Source organism: Chaetodon trifascialis, chromosome 20, assembly GCF_039877785.1.
Source record: "Chaetodon trifascialis isolate fChaTrf1 chromosome 20, fChaTrf1.hap1, whole genome shotgun sequence".
Taxonomy (NCBI): domain Eukaryota; kingdom Metazoa; phylum Chordata; class Actinopteri; order Chaetodontiformes; family Chaetodontidae; genus Chaetodon; species Chaetodon trifascialis.
In genome coordinates, this window is record NC_092075.1 from 7,501 (window position 1) to 35,084 (window position 27,584).

At 40.6% G+C, this 27,584-nt stretch overlaps 1 protein-coding gene across 4 annotated transcripts; it reads left to right on the forward strand.

The window, feature by feature from the left end:
* Nucleotides 1-7,807: 7,807 nt before the first annotated feature.
* fsd1l (fibronectin type III and SPRY domain containing 1-like) lies at nucleotides 7,808-26,969 on the forward strand. Of its 4 annotated transcripts, none has more exons than XM_070989643.1 (13): nucleotides 7,808-7,905; nucleotides 8,740-8,835; nucleotides 12,603-12,734; nucleotides 13,010-13,111; nucleotides 13,320-13,342; nucleotides 13,652-13,773; nucleotides 14,307-14,543; nucleotides 17,540-17,638; nucleotides 17,763-17,892; nucleotides 20,391-20,479; nucleotides 20,981-21,235; nucleotides 21,945-22,033; nucleotides 26,744-26,969. In XM_070989643.1, exons 1-13 carry the CDS (start codon nucleotides 7,891-7,893, stop codon nucleotides 26,843-26,845), a joined length of 1,491 nt encoding a protein of 496 aa, XP_070845744.1. In that variant the 5' UTR covers nucleotides 7,808-7,890; the 3' UTR covers nucleotides 26,846-26,969. The 4 variants fall into 4 exon arrangements, with proteins under 4 accessions (XP_070845744.1, XP_070845745.1, XP_070845746.1 ...); XM_070989644.1 differs by having other exon boundaries at nucleotides 20,394-20,479; XM_070989645.1 differs by lacking the exons at nucleotides 21,945-22,033; nucleotides 26,744-26,969 and adding an exon at nucleotides 21,349-21,421 and having other exon boundaries at nucleotides 20,981-21,274.
* The last annotated feature ends 615 nt before the right edge of the window (nucleotides 26,970-27,584 follow it).

Sequence of the window (27,584 nt, forward strand, 5' to 3'; positions counted from 1 at the left end):
TTCACCTTCTACTCACCTCCTGTTTAAGGTGTTTTTTCCTACCTGTTTGAAAAAGGGAAGAGGAAAGGGGGTTGAGAAAGATTCCAATGTTTGATGGTGTTGTTATTATTATGTTCACTTACCTTTGCTCCTCGGGACCTCGGGTACCTGTGGAAAAAGACTAAAAGGATTAAAACAATATGATATTGTAATACTTACCCTAATCCATCGCTGCTTTACCTGTAAGAAGAAAAGACAGAATTAGAAATTTTATTATTACTATACTTACCTATCAATTTATCCGCTTCCTGCATCTGTGGAGAGAGAAAGAGACAGTGAAGTGTAATGCCACATGATACAGTATACATTGTATTTATTTATGCTCACCTCACTAAACATCGGTGTCCGCATTGGGTGATGGTTGTTGGAGTTGCTGGGGCTGATCCGCATGGGGAGGCTGGATGGAGTGTGCACGTGTGCGCGCCGTCCCCTCGCGGGGACGACGCGCACTAAAAATCTTTCATCCTAACCAGCCGGTGCCTCCAGTTCTCCCTGAGGGTCTGGCCCCCCTGCTGCGCTTCTCCTCCTGCCGTTGCCTGCTGAGACGCATATGAAAAAACATGTTTTAACATCACTGGCCCGAAAAAAACATTCATGTACATATCGGCCTTTATTGGATGGGAAATAATTTCACTTATACAAACCCCTTTGAATAGTGTCTTGTTTCACTATGTAATTATACATTTTGATGGTTTTCTTGCTGTTCACACATGATGATGTGTAGTGATTTTCTGTTCAATGAAAAACCCTAAAAGATCTGGGAGGATCTGTATATAGTTGCTTATTCCCATCTTTGTTCCCATTGTTGGATTTCGGACACATGATCAGGAAGATTCCAATTGTCATGTATATTACTTTTCTGTATTTTGATCAGATACTTACCTTTATTTCAATGTCTGATTAGTAATATCTGTTTTATTCTTCACCGGTGCATTTTGTACCTGTACCAACCTACCTGAACACCAGTTTCATGGACACTATGGAACACAATTGTTTGGATTTATTGGAGTTTGATTGTTCCAACGGACGTTTTACTTACCTGTTGATATCATTATAGAGTGTGTATGTGAGTTGCGGCTTGTCCGCCATTTTGTGATATTGTGATTTAAACACATTATTATTGTAATCCCCAAGTGCACCAGAGGTTGGCGCTCGTCTTCCCCTGCTGTTTCCGGCACGTCATTGTGACGCTAATCACAGCGGCAATATTTAAAATTTAAACCAAACCTTCATTCATTCTCTAGCCGGCACTTGCCGAGAACGCACGCAGGTCTTAGAGAGCGCTAACACTCGCATTTTTCGTTTGTTTTTTTACAAGCTTGCCTGATGAAGGTCTAATTGTGACCGAAACGTTGCTACTTTGCTTGTTATTTTGATTTTTTTAATAAAAACCGAGTGTTAACTGAAGAAGTTTTTCGTTCTATTTTCACTCGAGTTCCAGCTTTTAACCGTGAATTACGGCACTTCAGCCTTTTCGCACACACTCTCCATGGAGCTTTCCGACTTCGAGGACGACTGGACAACGGTCCGTTATCGTAGAGGCCGCCTCCAGCGTCGAGACCAGCAGCGGTGGCAGCCCGACCGCCGGCCGGGACGAAACCACACCGACTCCCGTCGAGATGGACAGCTTCCCCCGGTAAGACCGACCTACGCCTCGGTCACCAGAGGCTATCCACGGCCTCGTCGAGATGATTTTGAGTACGGCGAGAGACGCAGGGGACCCGCGTTTCGCCGTCCACCGAACAATTATTTTACGGCACCACGCTTCCAGACGGGCAGCGACTGGCATGATTCGGGCTACCAGCGGAGGCCCGACCTCCAGCACCTTAACCAGCGCCCGCACTACAGCCGCCCCGACGGCAGAGACAATTATCGGCCGCAACGCTACTGGCAGCAGCCCCCCCGCAGAGCCGTTAACGCACAGAGAGCACCGGCTCCGAACAAAGTCCTGAGCCAGGACCCAGACTTCACGGCTAAGGTGCGTATTCTGCACAGGCTAATCAAGTCTGTACACCACTTTATTAATGTGTCGGGGGATGAGCCACCCCCCATCATTAAAAAGACAACAGCGGACTTGGCGAACTTTATTAAACCGGCGTCCCCGAACGACAACACGCGGATGCAGCTAGAGGGGAACGCCAAAAACTGGGAGTTTTCTGCACTCCTCATCCTGCGCGACCACTATGAGGACAATGTGGACAAGGAGGTGCAGGCTTTGGCAGCCTTCGCTGATGCTGACTGGCGCGGTCCGTTTGAAATCGCCAAGACCTGGGCCAGGAGAAATCTCGGTCGGAGGCTGAAGGCGGAAACCTTGCAGCAGGTTGAAGCCCATCTCGCAGCGAACCTGCCATCCCAAGCCCCTTCATCCACGCCTTCTCAACCCCAGGCTCCCCCTCCTCCTGCCCAGCCAGCTGCGTCTCCAGCGGTGCCTCCTGCGCCTCCAGCCATGACGACGCGCACGCCTACCACGCACACACAGGCGCAGCCGCGTGCGAAGCCAGCCGCACCAGCACCACATAACCCACCTTCCTCTGCTGATCCAGCTCCTCTTCCTGCTCCTCCTCGAGTGACGACAGCTTCAGTCGGGGTGATGACAGACGCCATCCCTCGAGTCCCAGTCGCTTCGGTGGAGACCATGACAGATCGGAGAGGAGGAGACTGGTCTCCCTTTCTTCAAGACGCTGCAGAGGAGCGTCTTTCTCCCCCTCCTCCCCCTCCCTTCTTCTCCCCCTCCTCCTCCCCCCCACCCCCCCTTCCCTCTCCCTCTCCATTTTTTTCTTCCTCTCCTCTCCCTCCTCTCATCTCTCCCCCTGCTTCTCCTCCTCCCTTTTCTTCTCCTTCTTCTCCTCCTCCCTCCCTCCCCATCCACCCCCTCTTCCATCCCAAACCGCAGAGGCAGCGGAGAACCAGCATCAGTGGTGACGCGGAGAACGAGAGGATCACAGCTGCCACCACCTCCTCTTCTTCAGCAGCAGCAGCAGCAGCAGCTCTTCTCCCTTCTCTTCCTCCTCCTCCTCCCGCACGTAATCCGGGTGTGGGCCGGGACAGCATCAACCTCATTCAACTCCTGGATGAGGAGCCAGCCTTCTCCACACCTACGACCAGCACCAGCCCGGCCTTTCCCCTGCCCAGGAGGACACCTTTGGTCCCTCGCAAGGCTAAGAAGGTAACTCTGTCTACTCCACCTTCTCTGCCACCCCAGAGAGAGAGCGGTCCTGAGCCCCCTCAGGAGATCTCCACACCCACGGAGGTGCGTTCCTCCTGGGCCGCCCCCTCCCCCCCACCATCCTCATCACAAAAGCCACCATCCACACCCACATGCAGACCTACTAAACATGGGCACTCAACCCAGAAACTCAAAGACTGGTCCCTGCATGTGCGCAAGAAGTATGTAATTATGGGGGACTCTAATGTGGGCAGATTTCCTCCTTTCCAGTATCGGGACCTGCAGGTGGACAGCTACCCGGGAGCCACGTTCCTGCACGCTGAGTCCATCATCTTCAGGGCCATCAGCATGGTGGAGGCGGAGACTGTGGTTCTATCCTTTGGACTCAATAGCAGAGCCCAGAAGCCACGGAGCGTCTCCATCAGACATCTGCGCAGAACCATGACAGTGGCAAAATCCAGGTTTCCTGATGCCACTATTTGGGTACCTTTAATCAACTGTGCCCCCTGCATGCCCCTCAAGGAGCAGCAGAACCTCCAGGTACTTAATGCCTTCATTAAGAAAACTTATAATTACATTCCTTTGTTGCCTTTGGAGGACTTTGAGGTGGAGGCTGATGGAGTCCACTGGACCCGCTCCACGGCCTCCAACATTCTATATTTCTGGGCTGTACATATCTCTTAGAGACCCTAATGAGCACTGTATTCTTGTTTTTAATTATTTTATGTTGCAGAGCACTCGGATCCAGCCCTAAACCTAACCGTCCCAGACAGGGGGCTTTGCATTTGTTTTTCTTGCCTAATCCCAACCTCTCATTCTGTCCTAACCCCAACCTGAATTTAACCTCATTTTAACCCTGACCCAGCCCCTTACCCTGACCTTAACCATTCGGAGTTGAGCCCTAACCCCAACCACTCACCTTTGACCTTAACCCTAACCAAGGCAGTTATCCTGACCCCAACCCTCAGAGTATGGCCCTAACCCTAATTTAATATTTTTTCTAACCCTAATTTTAATTTATAATCCAGAGTTATAACCCTAACACAGGGATGGTTTTAGTCAGGGGCTTTGGATCCGATGGCGCTGCTGTTATGATTATTGTGATATTTTAATGTTTTTCACCTTCTACTCACCTCCTGTTTAAGGTGTTTTTTCCTACCTGTTTGAAAAAGGGAAGAGGAAAGGGGGTTGAGAAAGATTCCAATGTTTGATGGTGTTGTTATTATTATGTTCACTTACCTTTGCTCCTCGGGACCTCGGGTACCTGTGGAAAAAGACTAAAAGGATTAAAACAATATGATATTGTAATACTTACCCTAATCCATCGCTGCTTTACCTGTAAGAAGAAAAGACAGAATTAGAAATTTTATTATTACTATACTTACCTATCAATTTATCCGCTTCCTGCATCTGTGGAGAGAGAAAGAGACAGTGAAGTGTAATGCCACATGATACAGTATACATTGTATTTATTTATGCTCACCTCACTAAACATCGGTGTCCGCATTGGGTGATGGTTGTTGGAGTTGCTGGGGCTGATCCGCATGGGGAGGCTGGATGGAGTGTGCACGTGTGCGCGCCGTCCCCTCGCGGGGACGACGCGCACTAAAAATCTTTCATCCTAACCCACCTTAACCCTAACCAAGGTAGTTATCCTGACCCCAACCCTCAGAATATGGCCCTAACCCTAATTTAATACTCCCTTTAACCCTAATTGATATTAATAATAATTAATAATTAATATTCATAACCCTAATATAGGGATGGTTTTAGTCAGGGGTCTTGGTTCCGATGGTGCTGCTGCTGTTATGATGATTGTGACATTTTAATGGTTTGCACTTCTTACTCACCTCCTGTTTAATATGTTTTCTCATACCTGTTTGAAAAAAAGAGAAAGGGGGTTGAGAAAAGTTCTGTCGTTTGAATGTATTTTTGTTGTATGTATTTACCTTCCCTCCTCGGGACTTCTGGTACCTGTGAAAAAAGATCGAAAAGATTAAAACAATGTGATATAATAATACTTACCCTGATCCATCGCTGATCTACCTGTAAAAAGAAAAGACAGAATTAGAACCTCTATTATTACTATACTCACCTATTTATATATCCGCTTCCTGCACCTGTGGAGAGAGAAAAGGACAATGAAGTGAAATGCCATATGACATAGCATATACTGTGTTTAGTTATACTTACCTTTAACAAACATCTGTGTCCGCATTTGGTGATGGTGGTTGGAGTTGCTGGGGCTGATCCGCATGGGGAGGCTGGATGGAGTGTGCACGTGTGCACTAAAAATCTTTCATCCTAACCCTGACCACTTACCAGACTCTAAACCTAACCAAGGCGATCACCCTGACCTCAACCCTCAGGATGTAGCCTTAACCCTAACCAAAATCCTATTAACCCTAAAACAAATTAATAAAATTAATTAACAAGATTCATAACCCTAATACAGGGACTAGTTCAGTGGAGGGCCTCGGATCCGGGTGCTGTATACTCACCTTGGTGCATCGCCTATTTCACCTGTGAAAAAATGAAAAAAAGAAAAGAAGATATGTTTAGAATGTTTACTATAAGTACTTACCTGTAATCCATCTGCTTCCTGCACCTGTGAAAAGGAAAAAAGGAAAAATGGAGTGAAATGTGACATATCATAATGCACACTGTGTTGACTCCTACTTACCTTTAATAAATTATGGGTGTCCGCATTTGGTGGTGGTTGTTGGGGTGGCTGGGGCTGATCCGCATGGGGAGGCTGGATGGAGTGTGCGCGCCGTCCCCTCGCGGGGACGACGCGCACTAAAAATCTTTCACCCTAACCCCTCCTATCTCTATTTTAATTCCTCCCCTTTTCCAACCCTTCTTGTTCTTCATTTTAATCCCTCCCTCTCCCTTAAACCTAACCTTAACACCCCCCCCCCCTCTTTTTTTAGGAATTAAAACTCTAATAGTATTACAAAAATTAATTAATTAAAAATTTTGAAAAAAAAGGGGTGTAATGTCCCTTTAATAATTTATGGTGTTATGAATTTAGGTTTTTTAATCAATTGGGATGGTTAAAATTAATTTTTGAGGGGACTTTTTACAAATCAATTTACATATACATTTACAAATTTACATATTTTTACAAAATTTATTAATATGTATTATTGGGATTAAAATCAATTCATGATATTAAAAAAACCCTATATGGTTGGTGCTTAGAAGGTTAAAAATACAAAGTGTAAAAACCAAAGCTTAAAAACCAAAGTTAAAAATTAAAATTAAAAACTCAAGTTAGAAAGGGTATAAATAGAAGTGCTTCAGCACAGACTTTGCATTTTAGCTCTGACACTGAAGACTATAACATCTAGTGCATTGCCAGTTGCCATTACGTTTTTTTGAGTGTGTGCCTTGCCTGAAGAAGCCGGACAACGGCGAAACGTTGCGTTGGCACACATATTCATTTTGGGAGTTTTTTTTGTTTAATATTTCGTTTGGAAATTAATAATAAATAGTCATAAGCATTTTTATTTTACATTAAAAACATTTTTTTTCATTTTACATTATTTAGTTAGGGAAAACATAGTTTGTGATAGATTATAGTTTTTGGTTCATTCTTTCATATTAAAAAATAAAAAAAAGCCAAAAAAAATTTAAAAAAAAGGAAAAACCAAAAAAAAGTAAATAAGTTAAAAGAGTTCATTTTTTGTAAAAACAGTTAAAAGTAGTTACAAACAGTTCATAAATAGTTTTAAAACAGTAAGTTAAAAGAGTTTATAGTTTTTCATAAAAACAGTTTAAAAAAAATTTAAAAAAAAAAACATTTCATTTCATTTCTTACATATATATATATTAAAAACAATCCATCGGTATGAGCTACAGGGCTCAAGAAGGCGAGTGGACAGAAGTCCGCTATGGGAGGCGGGCACGCCGCCCCCCCAACATTTCATTTGATTCACGGTCCTGGGGTCAACAGGGGTTGGGACCCCAGGGGATGGCCCGTGCCTTTCCGGTCTCCCGTGAGGGAGGGCCGGTTTACAACCCTTCCCCTAACCCAAAAAATCTTCTGTCCTAACCCTACCCTACCCTAACCCAACCCAGCCTCTTACCATTTTAATAGGGCCCTAAACCCAACCTATCTCTCCCTTTACAACCTATATTTTAACTCGGCCCTAAACCCAACCGTGAGTATCTGACTAAATAAAACCATTTCATCGATACAAACTGAAGAATAAGTGTTTTACTATTGAGTGTGTCCTACATACAGATTAGATCTCTGACATTACTGTATACATGTGTTCTCAATTTTATATTAAGTGTATGAAATTTGTGTTCACAGTAAAAACAGTCTGCTAAAAATCCTAGAATGCATTGCTCTGTTATTACCATTATCATTAGAGGTGGTAGTAGTAGTAGTAGTAGTAGTAGTAGTAGTAGTATTATAAGTAGCAGTAGTAGTAGTAGTACTACTAGTGGTAGTAGTAATCTTAGGGAAAATTCAAAATGCAAAAAAAAATGCAAAATATAAGACATATCATTTATATCTCAAAACCTATACACTTCTGTCTTTTCTGTCAGCTTGATAGTGGTCTTTTATTTTGACATTCCATAAAGGAAGTGAGACTGTGACATTGTATTTGACTTCAAATCCTGTCAGTGCTTCTGTCCCTGCTCTACCTGTCTCTCGCTCGCTCTCTCAGGTGATGGACACTCAGAAGGTAAGAATCAGCAATCCTTAATCAATAATGTCTGATCAGTGAGCTGAAAGCAACAAACAGACAACACATGCAGGAAAGAGACAGAGACAAAAATACAGAGAGGATTAGCTAGCTATTAGCTACCAGAGTCACTCTGTCCTCTGCGCTCTCTCTCTGGTCGAGTCAGCATCACTTTGAATTAGGGATTTACAGATAACACACTCTCTCTCTGTGGTAGAGCCAGCATCACTTTGAATGCATTCTCTTGATAAGCAGGTTACTGGGGTTTTTTAAAGCTTTATTTAAAGACAAATACAGTTCTGTTTTTTTCTTTCCTTAACTGACTTGACCTCCTTTATTCATTTTATAAGTCCAACTCTGTCTCTCTCCGTCTCTGTCTGTCTGTCTCCGTCACTGTCTTTCTTTTGTGACTTTTACTAAACATGTTTTTAGATAATTCATATAAAATAAATGCAAAGATTAATTATCAGCATGTTACAAAAAGGACAGAAGAATTATTGGTTACAACATGAACGGATAGAAACAGAACATTTGTAAATACAGAGGAGCAGAAGAATATTACAATACTCGCCTCTCTCTTTCAAGCTTTGTTCACATCGCTCACCCACTCATTCCTTTAATTCAGCTTCAGTGGAGATATAGGTCATTACACTGTAAAACTACTGCAGTTGTTACACTGTAAAATGACTGCACTTCAATACCACTTTATCTGTTACACTATGAAACTACTGCACTTGTAACTGTAAAGTACCACTTCATCTGTTACATTCTTAAAGATGCAAAATCTTGTTTTTAGATTTTTAAAACAACTGTTTGCATTTGTGTGTTACGCAGGAAGCTCTGCGCAGGATCATCAGCACATTAGCCAATAAGAACGAAGAGCTCCACAACTTCCTGGAAACAGTCGACAAAACATTGATGGGGCTGCAGGTCAGAAGCCGATTGGCTGAGAAAAAGCAGAGGGAGGGACTCAGAGAGAGGTGCAGTGGGACCTCTAAGACATTGGGAGCTTAGCCCACACTTCTGTATGAGGGTTTGGGAGATTGTCCCAAGGCAATTCTTTCAGAGAAAAGCTCCAAATGGCTGTTTTTTTTAATGCACTAAATGATTTACTTTCAAAGGATATGCCTTAATCACTGACAAATTTAAACGTGATGTTCTAAAACAATGACTTACTTAACACATTGTGAATTCTGATGTTTAAAATGTTAGTAGTAGTATAAGTTTACATTAGAAAAAAAACACTTCACAGCTGCTGTCATAGCAAAAATAGTTAAATGTATGCATGTCAGCGTTCATCTCGGAATATTAAAACAGGTTTCTTCCACACACACACCAGCACACACACACTATGTTCAAATACAGTTCATGCAGTGTAGCGTGTGCATTGTTAATCTCTCCACAGACTCAGCCTCATCGGCCCACTGAGGACAAATCTGTATTATTATTGTTGTATGTTTTTGGTTGTAATTAATTTTCATTATAGTTGTTATTCAATTCAAAGGTATTCCATCAAAACGTTTCAATGTTACAACAGTAGTTTTGGGAATAGCAATAGTTTTTATTGTAGGATTAAAGTATTAAAGTAATGGCTCTGTTTCTGATAGTATGGTCTAAGTACATCCCCTTCATCTTCTAGACTGGAGTTGAATTGTGTGTGTTTTAGGGTTTTGCATGTCTTTCTTTTTCGTTTTTTCACAAGTCAGTACTATGCTTCTCTTCAACCAGCATCTGGCTGCCTTGGTTTAAGTATTTATATCTTATTTCTCTGTAGAAATTAACATAAAGTAGTTTACCAACAAGTAAAGGTAACGGGATAAGGATGGTCACTCAGCAGGTGATGCCACCCAGAATCAGAATCAGAATCAGAAAAAGCTTTATTGCCAAGTACGTTTTTAAACATACAAGGAATTTGTTTTGGTGATGTTGGTGCATGACAAATCTTCTAAAAATAACTATTAAAAAGTAAAAAATATATAACAATATAAATATATCTACTCAGTCGTTTTTGTTTGTTTGTTTTTTTTTCGGAATAAAAAAGAGCAGTACAGCTGGCAGTGATGCAGTCAAAAATCAAATGTTCACAAATGTGCAAATTCAAGAAAGGAAATCCAAGCTGAGCATTAATGTAACACATAGAGTTATAGCAATGTCAGTGTGACAAGTAGAGACAGAGGTGGAGTGTGAAGAGTGTCAGAGGGTGATGGGGGCAGGTGAGGCTGAGTTCTTCCTGTAGTCCACAAGCATCTCCACTGTCTTTAGAGCGTTGAGCTCTAGGTTGTTCTGGTTGCACCAGGTCACCTGATGGTCACTACAAAATTCAGTCTCACTAAGCCCCCAAAGTGCTTTTACAACACAAGCCAACATTCAGCCATTCACACACATTCAAACACTCATGGCAGAGAGTAACATGCAAGGCATCACCTGCTTATCACCAGCACTAACCATTCATGCACGCTAAAACACCAATGGCACAGCATTGGGAGAAATTTGCTATTCAGTATTTTGCCCAATGACACATGCTGACTACAGGTGCGATTGCTTAAACCACCAATCTCATGGTTACTGGATGGCCACTCCAGGTCCCAAGCAACAGGAGCCACAGCCACAGTTTTATAGATTCCAATAATAACATGAGATCTAGCATTGACATTACCTCCAAGCTAGCAACTGCAGCAAGGACAAGGGCAGCCACCACTGTGCCATCTCTCCTGCCATTTCCTCTACCATGACCAGGACCTGGGTCTTTGCACCAGCAACTACCTCAGAACCAAATGGCAGTTCCGCATCTGTCAGCAGCCCTTCCCCCAGCTCTCATCTTGTAGAATTAAGCAGTGTATTAGATGTGACCTCTCGATGGAAAAACCCAGACAGGTACAAATGGGCAGTGTTATAGTTCAGCTCCTGTCAGGGAAGAAATGCACTTTTGCCAATGCATGGTACCAAAACAGACCCTTGCTTGAGAAGGTGATGATGCATCCTGTTTCCATTGTAGACAGTTTCAGGATCATACAAACTCATACAGCCTCATACATATACCTACATAAGTTCTTTTCCTGAATTGCTGTCCAGCCTTTAAGTCAGGGGTCATCTACTACATTTGTCCAAAGACACTGTGAGGGCCAGACTCCCCAATAAAATAAAATAAAATAAAATAAAATAAATAATAATATATAAAACATCATAATGATAACTACATATTTTGGTAGGAAATGCCCTCAGACCTCCAGCAAGGAGGCAGTCAGTACTCACTACAAAACCCACAGATAAATTATCAATAAATGACCCATATCTCACCAGAAACTCCTCTTCAGGATCTTGGAACCGAAACAAACATGTATTTAACCTTTATTTAGCCAGGTTAGTCCCGTTGAGATTAAGAATCTCTTTTTCAAGGGAGACCTGGCCAAGACGGTCAGCAGCAAAAACACAAAGTTGCAGACAGAGACACACAGGGAGACAAGTACAATTCACAATCACTAAAATTTGCATAAAGAAAAACTATCAATAAATCAAGACAAGTGTTTCTGAGAGTAATTTGTACAAATGGTCAAGCTAAAAACATCGACATCCCATAGAAACTGCTTCCAAGTCCTTCATTTTAGATTTAAAAACATTTAACAACACAAGCTCCTTCAGTTTTAAATCATTCTGCAACAAATTCCAGGCTGAGGGTGCAGAATACCCAAAAGCCCTTTTCCCAATTTCAGTCCGAGCAAGCATGTTCAGTTTGAACCTCAATACAAAAGCTGGCCAATAAAAATAAACCAGAGTGATGTCTCTCTTGTCTAACAGACAAGCTTTGTGATGAGAGGGGCAGCTGTGGCTCAAGAGGTAGAGCGGTCATCCACTGATTAGGAGGTCGGTCGTTCGATCCCTCGCCTCAGCAGTCCACATGCCGAAGTATCCTAGGACAAGTTACTGAACCCCAAAACTGCCCCCGATGCTGCACCACTGGTGTGTGAATTCATATGTACATTGCTTTGGATACAAGCATCTGCCAAAAATGACTAATTGTAATTGTAATTCTCCAACAACTCCAGAGTTCTCCTCTCCTCCTATAGTCGGGTCTATGTGCTGCTGTATCTATGGCTCTATGGAGTAGAAACAATGGAGCTGTAGAATAATCTCATCCTGCAGAATGGGCAAACTATAAAATACAGATTTTTGGCTTTTTCCCAAGGGTACAAAAGTGAATCTGCAATCACTGATTATTAATGTTAGTTGCTCAAATATTCTGAATTCAATAGTATTCTATGGGACACACAAGAAACTCTGGAAGGCCAGACTCATTCTCCAGCATCTGCAAATGTCCCCCTGTTTTTATCGATGGCAAAATGAATTAGTCACTGCTTCCTTCGCTTTTGGAGCCACACCAATTTAATGCAGCATGAAGGTTGTAAAATAGTGACCTTTTCCATGGATTTGCTTTAGTTAGGAGAACTAAAGAAAGAGCTAAAGGGAAACAAAAATATGCTGTTGGATCAGTTTATCATTAGTATGGGCCATACTCCCATTAACTACACAAGGGCACCTATAATCCTGATTAAAAGGAATGTACTTCAAACTATGAATAATTGGCAATTAAGTCATTACTAAAAAATAAATACACAGGCTAAATTCTTATCTTCGCATCATTTTTGGAAAGAAAAAAAAAAGGCTCTGTCTCTCTGAACTTGAACTGTCTGTCCAATCAGGAGGAGTCATATAAGGTGATGTCAGATCTAGAGGTGGAGCTTGAACGACTAAGTTCCACCCTGGAGGAGAAGGGGGCGGAGCTTCGAGGTGTCATTAAGGAGGAGAAACAGAGAAAAGATGCAGAGCTTCAGGTAATGAAACGTTTTTTTGGGGGGGGTTCATGCTTAAGAAACTTCTTAGCTCTCACTTAATGATTTTCCTCTAAATCTTATTTTTCTCTCACATTATGACATTTCTTCAGAAAAGTCTAGTATTTAAAATATAAAATAGTTTCTCATTTAAAAATAATTGCCACTATTTTTTACTTTTAAAATTGTTTCACAAACATTCCTTTTACAACTTGATTCCTCATTATGTCAAGTATTTCTCTGTGGAAATCCCAGCTTTTTTGTTTTCGTTTTTTCAGAAGCAGCTGTCAGAGGGAAAGTTCGCTCTGCTGTCGTGTGAAGAACTGCTTGAATTTGCAAATCAAACACTGACAATCAGCAATGAAGAAGAATTCCTAAAGGTAGAATGACAGAACAATGAGGAGATTGACTCTCTAAAGAAACACAACATCAGAAACTTTCCATTTTATCTAAAATCATGAATTACACATAAAACAAAGTGGAGTCTAATCAGCCAATCACCTGCTGAGGCTGCTGGGACAGCCTCCAAGACAGTGGGAGGGGCATCACAAAACATTTAAACTTTCTTTTTTCTGTTGTCTTCTTTAGGCTGCCAAAGAAATCAAAGAAAGGTATGTTAATCTATAATCTTGTGTCATTTAATGTTTGGATTTTTGTTAGTATTATTTATTTATTAAATTACAATGTTGTCATTACAGTCCAACTTGGTGGTCATGCATCCTGTTAACTGTTATTGTTGAGTTATGGCCATGTTAATTTTATTACATTTAGTTGTTTACATTAAAATGATTTCTTTTGTTGATTTTTCCTGAAACATTAATACAATTTTGAGTTATAAATTATATAAATGAGTCACAGCTCTGATTTCATGATTTCCTTGAACCTGCCCCCAATGGTACTCCACCCCCTCCTGTTACCAGGGTAACCATGGCTCCAGCATTCAGACTGACAGCTCGTCCAGCAGTGTCAGAGAACATGTCGCAATTTACCGTCGACTTTAGCATGGAGAGGGCAGGAATTCAGCGACTACACTTCCTACCCGGTGAGTCACAGCTCTTCTGTTTTTCTATTTCTTAAATATTTATTACTTTCTTATCTCTTCTCATGTTTTTGTCATTATTTTGGACTATGTTCAGAACTGTGCTGCCAGAACAGTTTTTTAAACTTTGGTTTTTCTGATAATTTGCTCTGTATCACTTTAAACAGTTCTTACAGTCCTTTTTAACTACATTTTTTAATACTGACGAATGAAGTCTTTATTGAAGGTCCACTTACTATATTACTACATTGACAGAGCTTTTAAGCGTATCACATGATTGTCATCTGTAGATGGAGTTGCTCTGTTATACCCTGTAGATTTTTGAACTTCCCTTGATTCTGAGCTCTTCCAGGTCTTTTACTCAGTTCTTCACTTCGAGTCTTTTAAGTTCTCAGAAAGCTTCCATGACTACTGAGCATAATCCATCTACAAATAAATACTGTGTGAAAGTGGTGACAGCTCCAGAACAAGCCAGTAAGAAGGCCTTGATCTGACAATCTTCTTGTCTATAGAATTTTGTTGTTGTTTTTTTAAAGTTCCCAGAGCTCCAGAGATTGATGTTTCCAGCTGTGCCATTTGTGACAACACCATCACAGTTGCCTGGAAGCCAGCCGGGGAGGCTGACAGTGATGGTGACATCAGTGCCAGTGGACCAATTGAAAGCTATGAACTTGAATATCAAAAAACAAACTGCAATAGCTCTCTGAGAACCACAGGAGAGGCATGCTGGGAAAAAATCCACAACATCAGAGAGACACGTGTCACTGTGTCAGGTGAGAGGTCTTATGAAAGATCAGAGGCCAGAGGTCACATCACAGGTCAGAAGTCACATTACAGACCAGAGGTGATATCACAGGCTGTGCTGCAAAAAAAACTGCTTCACTTTGCTGGCTTTGGATCCTGGAATCACCCAAAAAAACTTGGCCCACATAACCTGAGGGGTCTAGATGATTGCCCAAGTCAATCAGAGATTTTCTTTTAGGCTCAACATCTTTTCATGGTTTATAGACAGGAAACAGGATTTGAACATCTCTTCTGTGTCACACAGGAAGCCAGTGTGGTGGTCAGAGAACTGCTTTGATGTGCTCCACATTCTATTACTGAAGACTGCTGCAACTGTAGCAGTCTGATTCTTTACTAAGACCTGTGGAAAGGAGAGCTATATTTGTAATTGTGGTTCTATGAATTCTGGACAACTGCCAGAGACAGTGCTTAATACTGGATGTTGTCTGTCTCGTGCTTTTGCAGGCTGAGTATGCAATATCACTAAAGTCACATGTGACCTGAGATGATGCAGGACGAAGTGTACATAAAACCCAACTTATCATGAAAGATGTGCCCTACAGAATCTTCTCACTAAGATTTAGAGACAGAGAACTGTGGCTGTCAAACAGAATTCATAGAACCACAGTACTAGTACAAAAAACTGCATTATACTGGATGACAACTGTCAACATAGTCGCAAGGACTCACTGTTTATTGGGAGCAGCCTGAGGATTCGTGAAAGACAGCTGCTCCAACTGCATGGGGACCAGGGACATTGACCCTCCAACAATTGGCAAAAGCGCAAGGTGTAGCCCAGGTGACCACAGTGCCAATTTCATTCAGAGGCAACCCCCATTGCAGGGTACCCAGGAGGTGGAGGCACTTCTCTTGATCTGTATGCCTCCACAATAATGTCAAAAATCCATCTGGAAAGCATCTGTTTGGACAAGGTATCCCACTTCCTATGCACCCCATAGCACAAAAATAGTTAATTGTTGATAGTTTAGACAATGGACTTCCCGCACCAAAAGCAGGTCCCATTGACGGAACGATGGCACCCTGCAGGGGGTTTTGCCACTGGGCTCCTCTAAGAAATCTGGTCACTTAACGGTGAGACCCTATAGTCTGGTTGTCCACAGCAATATGCCTGGCTGAAATGGCAACCACATAGAGCTTCAGGGTGGATAAAGAGCTGCTTTTCCAGCAAAGACTGCAAATACCACAATATCATCAGCATTGAGGAACTCATATGAACCTCTTTTCTGAGCTCTACACCACCCTGAAAAAAATCTTCAACCCGTTGACATAAAGAACCCTGGTGGAGGGTGTTCCCAATTCCATAATGGTTTAGATTTCCTCCTGATCGCAGGTGTCTAGGAGTAGATCACACCCATAACTGCAGGCATTCCAGGCTTGGGTGACAGATGCCGCCTTCCAGTTGTGAGACCGGTGTTGCTTCCTGGGCAGGCACTAATGAACACTATCTAGAAGCCTGTGCATCCTGGGAACCAGGGTCTACCTGGTCAGTTTCAGGTGACCAACAGAGGTCGCTATCAGCACAGATGGTTGCAAGTGATAGATAAGGCAACCTGGCCTTTGCTGCACCAGGGTGTCCTCAAACTCACGCCACTGTGACACTGACAGAAACCCAAAGGAAGACAATTACTCTGCTAGCCTAGCTACAGAGTTGCCAAAACCCTATCCATAAGTTTCAGTTCCAAAAGTAATGGGGGAAACACAGGTCAGATAGCTGGGAGTTAGGAGCGTTGTTGTGACTGTTCAGTGGCAGCCCTTGGAATAACAAAACTGGAGTTCCAACTATAATGTTACAGGGCTTCTAGCGAAAAGTAAGTCAGCTATCTTCTGTCTTCAATTGAACACTTACATGTGGTTTACCTGCGGGAAGAGGGAAATTATTCACAATGACGCAGGCTTATATACACTATGTCTTTCATCATCCCGGGTCAGTATATAGTGTGAAGGGGGCCTCATTAAAGACTTACAATTTAAAAAACAGCCTGGTTTCCTCAGATGTTCCTTCATTTAAGTTAAAATGTTTGATTACTCATGATCTACTGACAGAATAACTTTCAGATATGAACCTGGCTTTCCTCTGTCATTGTTACTAAAGTCTGCTGTGTTGGTTGCAGTGGTCTGTGGGGTCAGGGGTCAGTAGGTCTGTGAGTGTCACTTGCTGGTTGGTTGGTTTGATAAGATAAGATAAGATAAGATAAGATAAGATAAGATATACCTCTATTAGTCTCACAGTGGAGAAATTTCAGGTATTACAGCAGCAAAGTGGATAGGAAGAATATAGGGCATCTGTTAAAAAAAAAAAACAAACATTAAATATCAAACAAGAAATATAAACAATATAAACAAGGAATATAAAAATCTGATCAACAGGTACCGATTGGATGATAGTACTCCTGACTTGAGTATTGATATTGCACATAGGAGTGAACACAGTTGATGTGTATTATAGTGCAGTCATATTGAAAGTCTTAGTGAGCCACCCTTGCAGACACCTCAACTCCAAAAATGCCTTTTTCCCATTTGTCATCATTTGCCATTAAAATGCCAACATTCTAAATCTAAAGATGATTTCAGACCTCTGATGTTCTCAGGAGTGAATTTAGTGATGAAACAGCAAATGAAAATTCCTGTTTTCTCTCCTGTTCTCTGCCCCTCACATGAATGCCAAAACAAATGCTGAAATATTTATGCTGTTAAAGTCATTCAAGTTAGCAACTTGTGCATCCTCAGTAAAATGAGTGAGTCAACAACACTTCTGGGAATTTCAACTGGCTAACTAGCATGCTAATATGCTGAACTAAGATAATGAACATGGTAAACTGACAATATGTCAGGATGCTGATCTAGCATTTAGCTTCAAAGAGCAGCTAGAATAGCCATAGACAGTTAGACTGAAGTTTTTATTTGTGAAATAAAAATCATTTGAAATGACTTTATTCCAAAAAAAAAATTTTTATTAATGTTTCAGGTCTGAAATTTGACTCTCAGTTCATCATCGCTAGGGTTCGAGCTAGAAACAAAATGGCTGCTGGCGAGTTCTCTGAGCCTGTCACCATGGAAACCAGAGGTGAATATGCGAATCAATGAGTTACTGAAGGAATGGAAGAAAGAATAAATGAGCAAATAAGTAAATGAATTACTGAGTGAGTGAGCAAATGGATGTGAATAATTTTCTCATTATTTTATTGCAGCATATAATTTTGGGTTTGATGCAGCAACAGCTCACACCGAGCTGAAGGTTCAGGGTGATATGGTGACCTGGGAGCCTCAGGGGGTCAAAGGTCACGACCCTCGACTCAGAGGAAAAGAAAACAAAAACAGGTGAGGAAAGGTGCCACTGATGATGCCATCAAGTTTTTGTATCAAAGCTGCCCTGTGAATCAATCTATACAATCATAAAGAAAAGTTCACCATAAAGTCCATTTAGTAGCCATTCTGTAGCTTTTGACTGTTCCTCAGAAGATGCCCAGTTTTCACATAGACATTCAGATTTAGGAAATTTAAGGACTTCTCTTCAACATCTACATTTTCATGACAGAAAGACGCCACCCGCCAAGATCATGTGGTACAGTTGAAAGCTCCAGAGTAGCTACTAAACAGATCTTGTGGTGGATGTTTTACCAACTGCTGGGTTAATGTCAAGAGTAAACTTTGAATCTCAACTTGTCAACCAAGTAACCAAAAATGTCCTGACCAAAAGATAACAGCCTTCAGCAATATTAATGAGAAAAAGGCAAACTGTGATGCTCACATGTTATTTGGAAGAGTGATAACCAGCCCTAATGTATCATTGTGTTCATACGGACCAGCAGTCTGTCTCAGCAGCTGTTCTTCAGTTTCATTCAGTTCCTACTTGGCATTGTGTTGACATGGATATTAATAAGTGGAGTTTTTTCATTAAATTGGAACAGTTTCAGCTCACAAACTAGTCCTGATGAAGAGATTTGTTGTCACAAATATTTACCGACACTGACAAGTATAACTGTTACATACTGTTTGCAAACTGAATTCACTAACTGACAGAGCCAATGTTAGCAAACTAATATACGAGTCCTTTAGCTAGATTAATGCCCCCAGGGGCCTCTTGGCATTGTTACATTGACATCCTCTGTCAGGATGCACTGGGAATTTTTTCATCCCCACAGACTTCTCACTGGCACAACCTTGCTGACAGGTAAAAATTAATTTCACTGTTTTTAACCTTGACTAGTCTTACGAAAACCTGATCTTGAATATGTGCAATGCAAGCAACCTGCCCTCTAAGCCCATGCACGCTGACCATTAACCAATCTGCACAGCACACCTGAGCCACTTCGTCAAAGCAATCAATCAGGAAACTTCATTTTCCTGGGAACATCTATTTCATTCTGATTGGATAATTATCAAGATCAAGAGGTCGAGCTTTGTGTCCTATTTCTGTGAAGCCTGACACAAAAGGCATCATTTTTGTTGTTTTATCGCAGACACTCCGTTCATGCTCATGGGCCAAACCAAACACTGTAAAAGAGCTACAGAGAGCACTTACAGATTGTTCAGGAATGTAGGTTCTTCTACATGCATGGAAAAGAAGGGATGAGGCAACGTTTATTCAGTTGGTTGCAATCTGCAACCTCACCACTAGATGTCATTGAATCGTACACACTGGCCCTTTAACTTTAATGTATCATGTGGTCTGCTGAAAATGTTATTTTATTAAGCTGATATTACAGCTCATGATGCTCCATTGACTTCCTGTTTACGTAGCTGAACACTTTTGATTGCACAGGGCTACAGATGGTTCCTGGCAACATAGTTACACATCAATAGAGTCATTACTAGCTGAGACATTTCTTAAGTTTCAATGATGCAAGCTGATTTCATAAATAACTAGTTTGAAATGAGTTACTGAGAGCAGATGAAGGATTTTCTGTTCAGACTGAAAGGATTAATGAGTCTGTTGATCTTTTGATGGACAGCGAGATAAACCAGTCGCTTCATATGTTGAAACAGTCTTCTGGGGCTTAATGGGTTAATTGAGGAATTCAAAATGAATCTCATCTTCACTGCTGACTAAATTCAGATTTACATAGTTTTAACTGTTCTCTGCTACTGTTTGTGTGTTTTGACCTTTTTGTCCCTCTGCAGTCTCCATACTGCGTCCCCTCCAACATGCTCAGGTAGAAACTGCCATTGCTGACTGGTTGCCTAGCAACCCATGTGTTACAAATCACTTTCTTCATCCACCATTTCTCGCTTCATACAACCAATCACATCTCTTGCAACATCACTGCTGACATCACATCAGTGATGCTGATCTTCATGTTGGTAGTTTTGAATTGCATCTCTTTTTTATAGATGTTGGTAAAACAAGTTGCACAATTTGTTTCTGTCATATCTTCAAAAAGGTTCAATGTATTTTTAAAAAGAAATCACCTGTTTCCCCCAGATTACAACACAGTTATCTGATGGTTTTATTTATTTAATTAACAGCTTATATATTTAAATAACTCTTAATAATGTATGTCAAAATCTCGTATGAAATAAACCTGTTGATTAAACATGAAATTGATATTAGACGCATATTTTGTTCAAATCTGTCTGCTGTTTTAGTAAGAATTAATTCTCTTTAGTACAATATTACAATCATATACATATAGATCTTTTAAATCAATGTATGGCTATATTTTGTTCTATTTTATTCATATTTTTCATCGTTCTCTTTGCTGCATCATTGCTTTGGCAAAATCTCATTGGCTGTATCACTCCGCTGTCTTCTCTCTGATGTTACATGCTTTTAACTCTTCAACCTTCAACATGTTTTTTATTTTGAATTGTATTAGCAGCAGAAGCGCCACCCCTTCTCCAAATAAGACTACAGGAAGTCGAGCAGGACGCGACCGATTTGCTGGAGAGTCGTACACCGTGCTGGGTACTTCATACTGAGTAGTATTACACTACTATCACATATGATACTGCAACAAATGCTAATGAATGTTGTACATTATGTCTCTGAAAATATGAAATATGAATAAAAATCAGTGTATGCATATTTTACATTTAGCATTAAAACAAATTCAGTACGACAAATATGATTTTATACATGATTTTTTAAAATGCTGTCATCAAATATTAAACATCAGATAAAGTTTTTTAATGTATTAGTCATCATTCCTGCTGATTTTTGTTTTGAATGTCATAACTAGAAGCTATTGTTTTAATTTGAGCACTTGTATTTGCACATACTGCTGTCATCTGTTGGCGCTGGCAACAACCATCATTTCATTTTTCTGAACATTATATTATGTTGAAAGTTGCAACAGGAAAGACTCAACACTGGAACAAAATAAAAATTCCTAAATCTTTTCTATTTTTAAAATCAGATATTTTCTACCTTTTTTTTTTTTTTTTTTTTCCTTCTTCTGTCTCCTAGGTGACCAGGAGATGATTGCTGGCTGTCACTACTGGGAGCTCCGCCCCTTGATTGACTGGAAATCATTCACTGTGGGCGTGGCCTACCGGGCAAGCCTGGGCCGCTTTGACCAATTAGGGAAGAGTGCTGGTTCGTGGTGTCTCCATGCCAGCCAATGGCTGCAGAACTCACTCTCTGCAAAGCACAACAACCGAGCGAAGGCCCTGGATTGGCCACTGCCTGAGCGTATTGGAATCTACTGTGACTATGACAATGGTACGAAGAAAATACAATACTTCACTCTTTCGATTTTGTGTTTATTTCTTTATTTGTTTATACTTTTGAACTATATTTTATAATGTCATGTGATTCCATTGTTGTCTTCATAGCCACTGTCTTCCTGCTCTTCCACTTCAACTGACTTTTCAGCTGCTTTAAGTGCTTTCACTTCAATGACACCAACCCAACTAAAGTGATTTTTGTTTTTCAGCTAACAATTCAATTATTTTAAATGATGTTTCAAATGCTGTTGCAGCTGACATACTGTTTGACTGATGTTTGATCTCCAACATTATTACTTTAACTTTCTTTTATCCTTTACAGTTCCACTGTCACTTTAGATTACAGTATAACTGCTTTCAGACTTTTCTCTTCAACTGTTAACTCACTTACACCGAACTGACAACTCCACTTCTTTCAGGGTTTTAATTTAAATATTAACATGCTTATAGTGATTACACTTAAACTGATTTCAACTGCATTAAACTGCAACTGCAACACTTTAACCATTAACTAATACTTCACAACACACACTCATTTCACTAAAAAACAATTTAAAAAATTAAACATTTTTGGTCACTTTAAGACGTTTACATGGTTTATGATTGTTTACTCTTCTTGTTAGGCCAATCAATTTTTAACCAAACTTTTTGTTTGTCTGAAAGAGTCTTCAGATTCATCGCACGTGTTTCTTTTTGTGTTTCAGGTGACTTATTGTTCGTCGATGTCGATCGTCTTCACCTTCTTCACGCCTTCAAAACAAAGTTCAGCCAGCCACTCGTCCCTGCCTTCACTGTCAGTACTACACCACATTGCAATATGCTGCATATAATACTACATCTACAATACATTCACTAATGGTACCACATCACACTGCAGTGCACAGCATGTAATACTGCATCTTTTCCTCACCATTTAATTCCACCATATAATTCCACTATATGTCCTTTCAGTCAAGATTCATTGTTAAATTCATTTAACGATCACTGTCTATTGACCAAACTGCACCATCAAAGATCACAAAGCTAAAATTAAATACCTCTCCCTGGTTGAACAGTCACACTCGAGCCCTTAAGAGACTGCAGAAAAGCTGGACAATGGCAGGTCAGAAATGCTGAAACACCATGTAACTCACTCAAAAGCCAAACATTCATTTATCAGAAAGCAGTTAAGGATGCAAGAATGGACTACTTTTTTAAACTGAGACTACAAACAACCACAATAAACCACTATAACTTCTATTTAGGGTAATTGATTCTGATATGACTGGTCATTCCACTCATTTTTCCTGTATCTGATGCTGAGCAGTCCAAAAAATTTCTTTTTCTCTATCTTTTAAGAATTATAATAATAATAGTGCTTATAACAGTTTCCAGCCTGGTTTTAGAGAACTTCATGATACTGAGACAGCACTTCTTAATGTTACTACTGACCTGCAGCAGACAGAAGCAACTGAATCCGTGTATCATTCGTTCATCCGTTTTTCAAAATAAAACCAAAACGAAAAAACAGATAACGAATCGTTTTCCTGATTTCCGATTTTGTGCACTATTGGAAAATGGATAAAATGGATAACGGGCGATTCTCCAATTTGGAGAGTTTAATTTGACGCAAGCCGTGTGACCCGGAAGTGAACTTTGGCCTTGGAGACGAGAGAGAAGAACGGCGGCAACCAGAATGAACATGTTTGTGCTGTTTAGGGAGGGGAAACTAATTACATTTCACTGATATATCACTGTGACTATTCATTCCATCCAAATACAACTGTCTTTGACTCAGTTTTCAAACTCATCCAAACCTCTAAACATTTTCTCATTCAAATAAGACCATACAGCAGAGATGAAGTTTGATTCCAACTGGAGCAGATATATTACTAACAAGGAGAAATATACATAAACAACATATAAAATCAATCAACAGAAACACCGTCACTGCTCTGATCGTCACACTGACGCTTGGTATTGTGTTGTTAGTACACGTTAGCACCGCTTTGATTCAGACATTCACAGAACCTCCTCTGCTGTATATTTCTCCTGTTTTCTTTTTGCCATTGTTGATAAAAACTCCACGATCAGCCTCTGTGTTGCCTGCCGGCTGCGTCCTGCGGGTATGTGCGGAAACTCACTGGGCAGTCCGCAGGGGGATATCTCGGCAACCCATTGGTCAATTTTGATGATCGACACCTCAATCAACCAGTCAGAGTCATGAGATTCGGTCGCTACCACCAGTTACCTTAGAAACACCAATGACGATCCAGAAGGACGTGCAGCCAAAGAAAGTGTACTGTCGTAAGATGCACCACTTCACTCTAAAAAGCCCTTAAGACTTTATGAAAACAACCAGGACCTTCGTGCTTCACTTCATTTTTTCTTCATTTTTGTCGATGAGACACACATCGTTGTAATCAGGAGGATCTCTGTTTTCATACAACACCTTGTCTGTCTGGTTTGCTTGAAGTGATGAGATTAGTTGAAGCATTAAATTGGACATGCGCTATTTTGGTGTTTTTGTTAAATGCCCATATTACAGCTTGGGGTTTAAATTGTGTTTCTCCCCTGTCATTTTGGTATGCAATATGTTGGGATTGGTGCTTCCTAGCGATGCCCATAGATCACCTGTAGCGCACGTATCTGACACTGCCCCTTGTAAAGGGGGCTCTCGTGATGAACAGGCTAGGAAGCACCAAGCTGGTGCTGATTGCAGAATCTTCTGACTGACATTTCTGAACATCTCAGAACACCCATCTGCTGAAGCGCTCTGGGCTCTGGAAATTTCAGCGTGCGTTTTTCCCTCCTCAAAAAGTTGAAAAACTATGTCAGCATTATCGTCCAGTCCAGCCATTTCGTTCTTGTTCTTCAACCTTGTGATTTGTTTTATGACTTCATCTTCACTTCCGGGTCACACGGCTTGCATCAAATCTAACTCTCCAAATTGGAGAATCGCCCGTTATCCGTTTTATCCATTTTCCAAAAGTGCACAAAATCGGAAATCAGGAAAACAATCCATTTTTTCGTTTTGGGTCTGGAAACAAACATTGAAAAATCGAGTCGTTATTTCGTTTTTCTGGTTTTGGTTTTATTTTGAAAAACGGATGAACGAATGATACACGGATTGCGACTGATCCATTTTAGTTCTCTTAGATTTAGGAGCAGCTTTTGACACAGTCTCATGACAGTATCCTGTTACTCCTACTTTGGAGAACTGGGGAGGCATCAGGTCCTCGGCTCTCAGCTTATTACACAGAAACCTCTCCAACAGAATTTTTTCTGTCACTCTGAGTAACTCTCTGAGTAACTCTTCTTCCTCAATGGCTTCACTGAATTGTGCCATTAAAACCTACAGATCTTAGCATCTTGTTGATGAGAAGGCTGAGGTAATTTTGTTTGGTCCCCAAAAATTCATGTTTGTTTTTTGATTTTAAAGTGTCACTGTTAATTGTTAATGCCTTAAATGGTCGTACCCCTGGATACATTTCTGGTTAGGGTTAGGGTTCCTCCCAGGTCACACAGAGGCGATCAGACTTTTGATATCAGAGTCCCCAAACTAAAGAACTCTGCTTTCTGAACTCAGGCATGCAGAGTGTTTAGCCTCTTTTTGATCTCATCTAAAAACTTTTCTTTTTGTGAAAGCTTTCATATACATTTGAGATACATTTTATTTATACTTTATTTCTATTTTTTATTTTATTCCTATTTATCTGCTCTTTTTCACATGTATTCATTTTATTACCTTTATGTTCCTATGTTCATGTCCTTGACCTTTTTATCATTTTATCTGCCTTATCTGGTTTTATTTTATTTTGTAAAGTATTTGTAAGATTGTTAAATCTTGACTCTGGTAGCTGTGTCGTTTTAATTCTCCTCGACCTAACAGCAGCATTTGATACGGTGGATCACTCAATCCTCCTATCACGCCTTGAACACTGTGTAGACATAAAAGGCACTGCCCTGAGTTGGTTCAGATCGTACCTCTCTGGGGGATCCTTCTCTGTACACATGGGGCAGTTTTCCTCCTCCGTGGCCCCTCTGACATGTGGTGTCCCCCAGGGGTCAGTACTGGGCCCTCTACTGTTCTCCCTCTATATGCTACCCCTGGGGTCCATTTTTAGGAAGCACGGTGTACCCTTTCATTGTTTTGCAGATGACGTACAGGTGTATTTGCCAATCAAAGCACCTACTAAAGACTCTCTGCAGGCTGTGTTGAACTGCTTAAATGATGTGAAAACATGGATGGACCTAAACTTGTTGAAATTAAATGAAAACAAAACAGAGGTTGTCCTGTTTGGCCGTCCTGACCTGGTTCAGGTCCTTGCCAGCTCCCTCGACCCATTAGCACCGTACATACAACCCCATGCCAGGAATCTTGGTATTATTATTATTGATGGTGCTTTCAAACTGGACAAGCAGGTCAGTGCTGTGGTCAAGGCGAGCTTCTTTCAACTGAGGCTTTTGGCTAAGATTAAACCATATCTCAACAAAAGAGACCTTGAAATAGTAATCCATTCCTTTATTACTTCTTGCTTAGACTACTGTAATTCACTATACTTTGGCATTGACCAGCCTGAGCTTAACCGCCTGCTGCTCGTTCAGAACGCGGCAGCTCGCCTCCTTACTGGCACTAAGAAACGCGAGCACATAACTCCAGTGCTCTCGTCTCTACACTGGCTTCCAGTTAAGTACAGGATCGATTTTAAGATTCTTTTATTTGTTTTTAAATCTCTGAGTGGGCTGGCCCCGGAGTACATGGCTGACCTTGTTAAACTACACCAACCCTCCAGAGCCCTTAGGTCTGCTAACCTAGTTGTTTTAGATGTTCCTCGTACTTTTTTAAAATTCAGAGGTGACCGAGCGTTTGCGGTTGCAGCTCCCACTTTGTGGAATGCACTACCCCTCAGTGTGCGCACTGCAAACAGTCTCTCCACTTTTAAAGCCCGACTGAAGACGCACTTGTTCATTTTAGCTTTTGTATGGAGTATGATTACTTTCATTGGGTCTATATTTACTTTGTTTATATTTATATGCTACATGTCTCTTTTGTTGTTGTTTGTTATTGTATTACTAGTTATTGCTTTTATTGCTTCTGCTTCGTTACTGTAAAGCACTTTGGTAGGCCACTGGCCGTTTAAATGTGCTATACAAATAAAGTTGACATTGACATAACATTCTTAAGAAAAGTGGTATATAAATGAATTTTATTGTTATTATTATTATTATTATTATTATTATTACCCAGCCTTCACTGTCAGTACTACACTACACTGCAGCATACTGAGATCTAATACTACATTTTTAAAAAAAAGGTTAAAAAAAAGGTTCTGTTCTTTCTGAGAACCACAGAAAGCAGAGACACCAGACGAAGAGTTCTCATGTACATGTGACACTGTGGTCATGTGACATGTGAGTTTCGCTGTTCATCTATCCTCCTGCTGTATTTGAAAGAGTACTTCTCAGTGCAACACTCATCCTCAGGTATTGCAGTACTAACAGTATTCAAACTGTGTTGCAGGTTTGGTGCGGGGGTATCGCTATAAAGACGGGCCTGCAGGTGCCAAGCTTTATGGGTAATTTCTTCTCCACCAATCGGAGCCTCAGTAACTTGTCACAGTAGATCAACCTCCTACTCATGTTTAGATTTTTTTGTCTAGCCTTTCAGTGGTATTATTAAATTATTCGATTTAATTTCATATAATAAAAATACATTACATTTGGAATTTATTTGTTAATTGTTAATATTGATTCTAACATAAAATAAAAAAAATAAAAACCTGTAAAAAATTAAGAAAATACTACACAGTATACTTTGATGATTATTCTTGCTTGTTCTTATTTTGAACGTCTTGACTTGAAGCCATAGAATTACTTTGAATGCATTCATTCAGAACAGCTACTAATATCGTCTTTTAGCTCAGGCTGTTGTTTTGACTGATTTTACGTAATAGGGAAACTTGTTTTTAAAATGACAGTGTTGTACTTTGAAGATAGTAACAGGACAGAATATTTCCTGTTCTCTCTGGCTTCCATTCTGAAAGCCATAACACAAGAAATGTATTTTGAAGTTTATGAGCAAGCTCAGTTTAATTCATGTGAAATACTTCTATTATAAAAAATATCTTAGTGTTGTGCACTCCTTCAGAATTTTATTTTGGATTGAACTTTCTATTATATAGACCAAATGACAATGGTAAATATGCATATTTTTCAGGGGTTTTTTGTCTCATTGCTCAGAATTTACTTATTTTCAGTCTGTATTAAATGTTCACATTTGACCTGGGATCTGAGTTCATTTGCACTGAAAATACTATAAACATTTGTACTTATGGATCAATTATATGTTTAAAAGTCAGCTG